At 39.1% G+C, this 10,176-nt stretch overlaps 2 protein-coding genes across 2 annotated transcripts in view; one reads left to right on the forward strand and one right to left on the reverse strand.

Moving 5' to 3' along the window:
* Positions 1 to 1,449: 1,449 nt before the first annotated feature.
* On the reverse strand, positions 1,450 to 8,096 carry chst3b (carbohydrate (chondroitin 6) sulfotransferase 3b). The gene is made up of 3 exons (XM_005736450.1): positions 7,867 to 8,096; positions 4,548 to 4,764; positions 1,450 to 4,403 (listed from the first exon to the last, which is right to left on the reverse strand). The coding sequence occupies exons 2-3, from the start codon at positions 4,625 to 4,627 to the stop codon at positions 3,188 to 3,190; spliced, it is 1,296 nt and encodes a 431-aa protein (XP_005736507.1). The 5' UTR covers positions 4,628 to 4,764; positions 7,867 to 8,096; the 3' UTR covers positions 1,450 to 3,187.
* Positions 8,097 to 9,650: 1,554 nt separating this feature from the next.
* Positions 9,651 to 10,176, forward strand: part of ghitm (growth hormone inducible transmembrane protein) — a 5,666-nt gene continuing 5,140 nt past the window's right edge. Inside the window, 2 exon segments of the mRNA XM_013911665.1 lie at positions 9,651 to 9,752; positions 10,026 to 10,171. Coding sequence (XP_013767119.1) covers positions 10,056 to 10,171 — 116 coding nt within the window. The 5' untranslated portion in view covers positions 9,651 to 9,752; positions 10,026 to 10,055.

Raw genomic sequence — 10,176 nt, forward strand, 5'->3', positions numbered from 1 at the left:
CACATAAAGTCACTCCACTAAAAGAGTTTATGAATACTGAACCCATTAGGTTTGGACTCAGATGCTGCAGACCTGGCAGCTCTTTATTACTCAAATAGAACGACCAAAATAACCAGATAATGACCTGTTAATATGAGTGAATGCACTTGCATTGAGGTGGCTTAGCTCAACAGTAGAGGAGAAATGGATAATGAATGATCCTTTTTTATAAAATCTCTCTATTTAATATAAAAAGATAGATAGAGAGTCTTTATAAACTGTCTCTCTGCATTTCTGTAAGAGGGTGTGGTCAGGTGGACAAAAATGACTTGGACCACATTATATGTAAAGTTCGGGTAATTACTAGGTTGAAAGACTTAAATAGCTGGGCCCACAGTGGTAAACACACTGGAAGTCAAGGCAGCTGTCACTGCAGTATCCTTCCTCCTTGCCTCCTTAAAGACAAACATAATGTACCAAAAGCTTAAATATTTAGATATGACAACAAAGCAATGGTCACTTTAGATAACCACTCATACGGGAAATAAGTGAGTGGTCATGTTTCACAACTAAAACAATGAAATTAACTGTGAATGTTTACTGACTGTTTTTTTTCTCTGTGGATTACTTTCATGTACAGATTTCTAATTTTTTTAAAAAGCTTTCCAAACTCAAAAGAAAAGGAGCATTGGAAGGCAATTGTTAGAAGTGCTGTGAGGAATTCAAGCAACACCCTGCCAAAGTACCACTGGAAGAAATAAAAGGTGAAAGAATGAAGCCAAATTAACTTGAATCTGCTCACTGAGATATAGCGCGGTGTCATTTATAAGTCACTCTTGCTTGGTTCTTATTTATATCTCAAGTGCTGATTGTTTCAGAGATAAAAAGGCCAGACATAAACAACAACAATAAAAACTGAGTTGAGACTGAAATGAGACGAAGGCATTTTCAACTAGAAAAACTTGCATTTCCTGCGAAAATGCAGTGTGAATGCTGTGTAGTGGAATTTGCTGAAAACAGCTGAAGAATTATCTGCTGAAAAGAGGTGAAGAAGCTGAAATCTGTGCTGACAAGAGGTGAAAAAGCTGAATTTCCTGCTGAAAAGAGGTGAAGAAGCTGAAATTTGTGGTTGAAAAGAGTTTAAAAAATTAACCTGTCTACTGAAAAAAATGTTGCCATGAGTGGGATTCGAACACAGCTCACCCTGGCAAGCTAAATCAGCGAACACACTTCTAATGTGGTCCTATTCATCTAAATGGGTCAAACACGGCATAAAAAGCTTACTATTTATAGTGTCGTATAGTATAAAAGTTACTAGCACCAACAAATATAGGAGGCATTAGCAGAAAGAGCAGAACAGTTTAAAATTTGAATGGTGAAAATCGGATGAAAACTGGGGGAGTAGTTAACCAGCAAAGAACTGAGCAACTAGAATAATAAGGTAGAAGGTAGAAGATAGAATAAAGAGAAACAGGATCTCAATAGTGTGAATGCTTCATGGTTAAAAAAGGATACATTTTTATTTCATTTTCATATTTTTATCTATTGGTATGACTTGTTCTGTCCCTTATATCCACAGATATCTGTACCATATATGCACTTGACATTGAACCTGACATTGGGTGGCACCATCGTGATAAATGCTTTGATTTTTCATTTAGCCCCAACATCTGGTCAAAGTTTCAATCAGTCCAGGGGATTTTTTTAATGGTGAACAACTGTGCCCACTGTACCCACACAAAGTCTCTTCAGATGTTAGAGTATTGTCGGAAACCATCTGGAAAACACCGATTTCACTGTGATCTTTTTCTAAAGACTGCAAAGAATCTTTCAGTGTCCACTTGTGTCCATCCTTCATCACTCTTTGCTAAATTAATGTTGCTACATAAGCAAATACAGGATGTAGCTACAAGCAAACCCCCGCTAACACTGATTGAAGTGGGATTCTACAGGAGAGCTGTTTACTGTGTTTGTTTTATTTTACGCCATCTGTGTTGTTTTATTTTACACCATCTGTGTATGTATGGCTGTGATGTGCCATATTTGCTTCCTGTTACACTGTCATTGTTTAGCCTCTTTTTAAAAAATATCTGACAAAGATGACAAAATGGGATGTGCTCATGCTCAATATGCACCTGTCAGCAGAATGTAAAATTTTTTCAGACAATTTATTGAATTTGAACACTCCTGGATGGAGTGCTTTCATGTGAAAAATATGTCCTCTTCAGAAATAAAGCGTTTTTCAACTGTAAAGATTTATTGCAACAAGCTTTTTCTTTTCAAAAATAAAAAAAAAGAACAGGTTCTGTGTCAACAAATCGCCTGACAGGCCAGAGCGTCAAGGCCTGTTACCACCAGCCAAGAGGCTTGTTTCAAAAGACAGAGACCTCCTGACAAACTTTGCACGATTCTGCAAACCAGCTGCAGTTGGAATGTTAACATAAAGTAGCACTGTTACAGTCTGTTTTACAGGATGGGTGCTTATATTCCTGAACACATTTTCATGTACAAAAAACTACAGCATACATGTGCAAAAACACCCCTGCATAGTGGGGGTAGAACCTGTGGGGCACATTCAGACACTTTGTCATAATGACTGTTTAGCAAATGGAAAAAATAAATAAATCATCATGGGACATTACCTGTAAATGACGAAAGTGAAGTTGCCTGGCAAGACACTGGTATTTCCTCTCAAGTATATGAGCATTGCTATACAAAGCGGTTTCTGCAAGGTTCTTTGGCATAAGAGCAGCATATGTTGCTAAGGAGTGACTTTACAAAAATAACTAATTGAGGTTCCTGGAAATGTTTGAAACAGCTCATTGTTGCTCAAAAGCTCTCCCTAATAACTGTCTATATTTGCTAAGGAACAAATATGGGAGTGGTTTGCAGGACGAGCTGAAAGCACCATTTGTGTAAGACAGGAAAAGAAATTGTGCAGAGTGCAAAAACAAAGATGTGCTCTATGTGAAGATTTCATCAAAACTCCAGACTGTTGCTTTCATAGTTAAACGTTTCATGTGTATTTTCTGCTCAACAGTCTATTCTTTGTCAAATTGTTTTAAATAGTAAAAAAAACTTTAAATAGGACATTATCAGAAAATATATCACTCTGTATCAGGATCTTCATAAAAAATAATTTATCACAGAGGCTTTAGAAAGGTTGAAATTTTCTGCATCAAGTGTTGGAGTTAACATTTTTTAAAATCTATAAAAAGCTGAACACTTTGTCCTCAATGAGACTGATAGATTTATCTGTTAGCATTTCCTCACTGCTCACAAATTTGTACCCAAAAAGCTTCATTGTTGGTCCACAAACTCTCTGTACCACTTGGGCTATCTTGAATGGAAGCTTGAACCTCCATTTCTCCACTTGTTCAGATGAGTTTTTCTGTGTAGAGTAAACTCCGCTTGTCTCCTTCGAGGCCTGGGTGTTCTTCAGAATCCAGGATTTCACTTGTGGAGTGAATGGGATTCCAGTAAACTTGTACATCTCGGTTGCTTTCTTCATGGGGAACCGAGCAATGTCCTCATACCGCACCAGCATGTATCGCCTGCGCAGCCAAAATGGCTGTCTGAGGCCGAACTCGGCAGACATTTTGATATTGTCGCAATTTCCTTTTAACTTCCTCACCTCGTCATCGTCAATAGGAACATTTCCACCCATGGCCCACTCCTTCCAGTTCTTGTATTTGGCTGCAAAGGCCACCATACGTGATGCCAAGATAGCCCGGGGATCGCGAACCAGCTGGATGAATTTTACATCAAGACGTGTGTCCTCAGCCAAAGGACGCAGAGTCTCGAGCTGGCGCACTCGTACCGACTTGATGGCAATGTGCTCTTTCTTAAGGCAGGATTCAGATGCCATTGTCAGGTTCAGGGGACCACAGCGTCTGGTCTTACAGTGATATCGTTCAAAAACCCCTTTGACAACAGGGCTGCAGACAGACTTCTCACATAGAGAGCTGCTGGACTCCCTGCGAAACAGGGCTGGGGTGATGTGGTCCATGGGAAGGGGGTCGATGAAGGTTTCTAGCAAAGAAAAGTCACACAGGAAGAGTTTTTGGAGCACATCACGGTATGCTTTGGCTGCCGCTGTAGCATTGGTGCCTCCAGTGTCCAAAGTCAACATCTTTTCCACGTGCCACAGAGGCTCAAACAGGTAAAACATGTTTTCTCCCTGCTGGTTGAAAAACTCGCCCACAAATGAAGAGCCTGTCCTAGTCGTGGTTAGCAGGAGAATGTGTTTTCTACCTCTTCTCAATGCCCCTCGGTGCTCGCTGTAGTCCTCTACCCGCGGCTTCATCAGCGTGACGTTCCTCTTGCTGATTGACAGACGGAAACTACTGTGCTTCAGCAGTACGTTGGACAAACTGCTGGGTTGTTGAGAGGTTTGAGGGGTCTGCTTTAGCTTATCTGACACCCTGAAAGCATGAGAGAAACCAAACGCATGTTACATTTCAGGTTAACATAGAGTCAGAGCTTTGACGTCTAAAGCATTTTTTTAATATCTAATATCTCGCTCAGAAAAGAATTCAATCCTCCTTTCGTGATTGAAATTGACTTACCTTGAGATAATGTTGTTTTCTTTCTCAATGATAACAAGTGCCATAAAAAAGACAATGGGTAGAGTGTATTTGATCTTCATTCTTGGATGTGGCTGAGCCTGGATATGCTTTTACAGACTGCTTCTTAATAGCTTCTGCCAATCTCGCCAAGTCACCAGTTGCGTTCTTAAAGAGCCATCCAGTTATTTGTGTTCCCTGTTGTAGCAAATGTTTTATCCTGCAAATGAAATGAACATCAAACTGTCAGCTACAAATTTTACACATTTGAGCAAGGCTGTGGTAGAACACTATTTTTGTAAATGGGGAACCTAACAATGCACTGTGATGCTGAGTCACAGAGGTTCCGCTCTTCTTTTATTTCTGAATTTGTTAGTTGCATACAGCACCACTGTGTTCTGCAAAACTATGATGAGAGTCACTTACTAAAGAAAAAACCCACCTATAATAAGATGCTAAAAATACAAAAAGGTATAACACATTGTTTCCCATTGGAATTTAAGCTAGTCCTTGCCATGAGGAAGTACTTGTTATCTTTAAGTGCAGCAGTGCGTTTCAGGTACATGCCCACCCACCACTGCAAGTCTGAGGGATGGTGCAAACTGTATTTATGAGTTAGTCTTTGTAGAAGTTGCTTTCAAAAACGAGTGGATAAACAACTATTAGGGCACAAAGAAATGTGGGTACAGACTGCAATCAAGGACAATTTTGTCAATTAAACTGCAATCCCACAGCTGTCAAGCTGCTTGCCAAAAAAACTCCAGAGTTGTCTGGCTTGGAGTGAGATCCTTTACCTCCCACTGATGTAGATAACAGAACAGTCCAAATTGCCAGCTACTCCTCCTCAACACCAGGAGGATATCTTACACAAGGACTAATAGAAGTCCAAATGCTAACAGGACTGCAGAGTCGTGGAATTGAAAGGGGAAATCCTGCTTGTCACTGAACCATAAATTGCCGTGCTCTGAGCCTGGAGGCCATTCAGTTGTTTTATAAGTCTGCAGAGGGCAAGTGGTGGGTAATCAAATGAAGATAAGGGTGGATTTAATGGGGACTATTTGTGAATGTCTTGCACATTCTTGAAAGATTAATATTGGTTCACTTTTAAGATAATGGCAGCTTGACTCAGATCCCTGACTAATCTTGAGAATTAAGCATAATCCTGCTTACCTTGTCTGCTAGTGTTGGGTCAATACCACAGCAAGAGCAAATGAGGCAGCCTCCACCTGGAGGATATTTGCAAAGCATCATCAAACTGCTGTTTTTTGGGAGGTTGTGGGGTGGAGGTGGGGGTTAAGATCCATAAGTAACAGGCCAACCTTTTCATTTAACTGCATCAGGCTACGATAAGATGCCAAATCCTGTTGGAAACCCAGTTGGATGACCACTGTTTTCTCAATTCTTTAATGTCTTTGCCTTTCTGTGTTTCACACCTGGAGGTCCGCTTCTCACATCCTGTTACAACTTCTGTCCAGGGCCATGTTTGAGAACAGAAGCCAGTTCAGATGACTGCAGTCTAAACACGGGGAATGGTTAGACACTCCCTGTGAAATTCTCTGAGTGGGAATGGGAAGTTTACAGCTCCAATAGAGCACTGTTGACGTGGAACGGCACGTAATGAAAAGGTGAACAGCCTGTGTACTGAGACACGTTTTCACTGGAAGGAAAACTCAGCGCTGTCTTGCACCACCTTGCCGCATGCCACAACCACAAAGGCCTCTTTACACATGGAGTGAGTTTAAACCTTTCTTTGGGTAGAGATTGCAGAACATAAACTTTCAGGTCATTCAGACGTCACAGGGTCAGTGACTAAGCTCGTGGATGTTCCAAGTCATCTAGAACTGGTCAGATAAGACAACTGCACCAAATTAAATGAGTGAGTCTTCAAACCCATGGGAGTTTTTAAAGTGAGCAAATGAATTTCCAATGTCTGACCAAGCCAACAGATATTTAGCACATGGAAAGATAGAGTACAGCTGTTGTGCACTCTGTGTAATACTGTTGTGCATTAACAAATTACGACATATAGCAAAAATGATTTAGCTTAATAAATAAGACACAAGAGGATGATTAGCAACAAAAATGTCTCTTTCTGTAACACTTACAGTTCTATGGGATTGAGTGTGTAGTTCTCCTCATATATGATTCAAAATAAACAAAAATATTCAACATCAACCATTCATCAAGAAAATAAGTAGTCTGATGTTTTGTCATTTATATGGTAAATTAGATGTACACCAATTATCTCAGCCTATTGCATCTGCTGGGTAAAGCAGAAAAAAAGAAGCTGACATTCTTGAATATTCACAAACCACTGAGGCATATGACACATTTGATCATCTGCTCATAACAAAACTGCCACTGCACCATTTATCATCTTGTTACAAATGCTTTTAATAGCTGCCTCTTATTTAATGTAAATCTTATGTGGAGACAAATTAAACACCAGCCAACCAAACCCATCTTGCTCGAGATTGCATTGCAAATGTGCACTGCGGTGTCCAACACATTTTTCTGATAGATAAAAAAAGATAAAGGGATTACAGTGGGGAATTTTTTGTATATATTTAGTTGCATTAAGTCATTATGGGAAGATTTTTATAATCATCGGAGGAAATATTGTACTCTAAGTTATTTACTCAGTCACTAAAAACTTTTCCAATAGTTTATTGAATTAATAGTGAATGAGTTTGGGCTACAAACCTGTAGAAACTGCTAAAATCATTCGAGTTGTATGGACGCAGCCCTAACTGGTTTTAGTTTAAGGGTAAAGGTCTGAGTAAAATAGACATAGAATAGACAAGAATTAAACAACCCATTTTCCCCACGATATGACCTATACCCCATTAATTAAGATTCTGCTGGGGGATATGCATGTGTGTTTAGTCATTGTGGTTATTTCAGAGCAGCTGTGGGGGTCATGCAACACATCTGTTCGCCATAAACACATGCATGCAGTTGTTTATGCAGAGGGCAGGTTTTTACTGTAAATAAATTGTGCTAATTTTCCGGCAACTTTATCTGTTAGTTTATAAAGACGCCACACTAAAAGACAGGAGGGCAAAGGGGGGAGTAAGTCAGACTGAAGCAGCAGTCTCTCTGGAGATCATGTGCCGCATTAAAGGGTCACAAGGACAAACCGAAATCATGCTTTCTTAATAAAAAAGAAAAAAAAGAAAAAAAACTGAATGAAAAGTCACGAGTCACTTGGAGTGATGTCGTTGTAGCCAAGTGTTATTAATGACGTGTTAGTTTTTCTTTATTCATTTCTAAAATATCATGCGAATATGTAAAGAACAGCCTTTCCGCTCTCTGTACCCACCATTATAAATGAACTGCGGTCTCTGAAGGCGTCCCGCTTTTCATCCACTTGATCAAAGAGCGACTCCGGAGAGAAATTAATTCCATTACTTTGCCAAGACTGCTTCACTTGTATGACAGAAAACAATCGAATTCAAAAGGAGAGGCTGGCCTAGTTTCAGTGAGCAAAACTCGTAGATGAGATGAAATCATGTTTGAGGGGGCTGCAGGTCAGGCTGCTCGCTGATCTGAATGACAAATCTATCCAACAGTTGCGAGTCACTGAATCACACGGGAAACTTTGGTCCAAAGGAGCGGAGCTTCAGGGAGCACTGGCGCACTGCCACGGCCCCTCACGGACCATTTCTTTAAAGTAAAAAGCTGACTTTGCACACATAAACGACATGGTAAACAATATAAGTTAAATATAGCGGTGCTACCTAAATAATAGCCTATGTGTTCCTTTTGGGGGTCAGTTTTAGGTTTTACTTTTTAGTTTTTAATGTCGTCGCAAAAAAAAGGACGAGCACTCCACCTAGTGGAGAAAAGTATAACATGGAGGTTACAGAGAGAACAAGGTGGGCTGCAAATAAACATGGTTTTGTTTTACATGATATGATATCATAATAGCGTCGTTAAAGATAGGCTGGGTCAATCTTACTTTACATTTTTACTTTAGTGTAACCTAAAGAGCAATTTTGTATGGCTTCTTTGCAGGATGATATTGTTTTTGCATACATGGATAACGTAATAATTCAACATATGACCTTTTAAAAGTGGTTTGAGTACACAACAGTATGGAAGTGTCAATTTAATGTCAGTTTTATTTATATGACACATTTCATTACATTTAAACTTAACATGGTTAATATCAAGATAAAAAAAACTTAAAATGTACAGTAACATTAAAGTAAAAACAAAAAACCCCAGAGGAATATAAGTTTACAAAAAATAAACGTAAACACGCACACACAGTTATGTGTATCATCCGCATTGGATATTTTATTCTTCTTTTTTTATTATTCTTTATGATAGGGCCAAGAGAGAGCAGGAAGATTCGAGAGTAATGGACCAAGAACAGACATTTGAGGAACCACTGATTGAATTTTTAAATTTGTGCTGATCTCAAACTATTAATCGAAATGTAGAAACCTCTACCCTTTAGACATGATGACATATCTAAATCAACAAAATCATAAAGACTTTGAATTAAGAAGTCAAGAAGTCAGTGTCGATCATGAGTCTTCTAATTACTGGTGATCTTTAGGTCTTTAGGTTGTTGATGGGTTTAATTGGTGATGAAATCTGATTGGTACTCATCATAATGAGTTGTTAGGTATGCATTCAGTTGTTTATAAAAGTTTTTAAAAATATATTTTTCTGAGAAAAGATGATAAACAGTTTTTTGGTAGCAGTGTGATTAGAGCACATCAGAGATAAACACTGAAAATGCCACCCTCTAAAGAACTGTTGACAATAATTACTAAACAAAATGCATTGTTTTAATTAACTGTTCTTTGATCGGTTAAAAACAACATAACACATTTTTGCTATTACTCTCTCAGTAGTAAACTTTAAAAAACAATGATGTAATAATGCAAATTATATAACACTGTCATGCCATGGAGACTTAACCTCTGATAGGTTGTTGAATAAACTCTTGCAGCCGCAGGTTGTTTACGGGAAATTTTACATGTACTTTATTCGCATTAAGATCATTTTCTCTTTATCAGCCGAATGCTTTAAAAGGTATAACGTCTTTAACGCAATATTGAGGATCACTGCGTTAGAACTACAATTCCCATCAAATCTGTCGCTTAGTGATGACGCATAAGTAAAGAATTTTCAGGAAGGTTACAAAACCGTGGCGTCTTGTTTCTGGAAAGGTGATAGACGACATTTCTCTCGGTATGTAACATTTACTTTCTATTTAGTATTTTGAACGTTGTAGCCATATAACAGATAAGACATATTTAGTCTGTAGTTAAATATGTGTTTGTTCAGCGGTCGTTAGGCTAAGGGTTAGTCGCATGATATTACGGCATTAGCTAGCTCAATTTTTGTGGCGTTTTTTAGTGCAAGAGCACATTTTACACTGTTTTTGTGACTCTTAGCTCAAAGTTCAGCTTTCTGTCACACGAATTCCTCTCTAAAAAAGTCTTCTACGTGTTTGTGTTTTAGAGTGACACGGGACAGTAATATATCGTGACAATGTTGGTGGCGAGGCTAACGTGCCTGAAGGCTCTCCCGCTTGCTGGGCTCCGACCACTGCTCACTCAGGGCTCCCCAGCCCTGCGGTCACCCATCTTGAAGACCTGTTCACCCTTGCTCA

The sequence above is a fragment of the Pundamilia nyererei genome, unplaced genomic scaffold (genome assembly GCF_000239375.1).
Source record: "Pundamilia nyererei isolate P.nyererei 1_Seehausen unplaced genomic scaffold, PunNye1.0 scaffold00069, whole genome shotgun sequence".
Taxonomy (NCBI): domain Eukaryota; kingdom Metazoa; phylum Chordata; class Actinopteri; order Cichliformes; family Cichlidae; genus Pundamilia; species Pundamilia nyererei.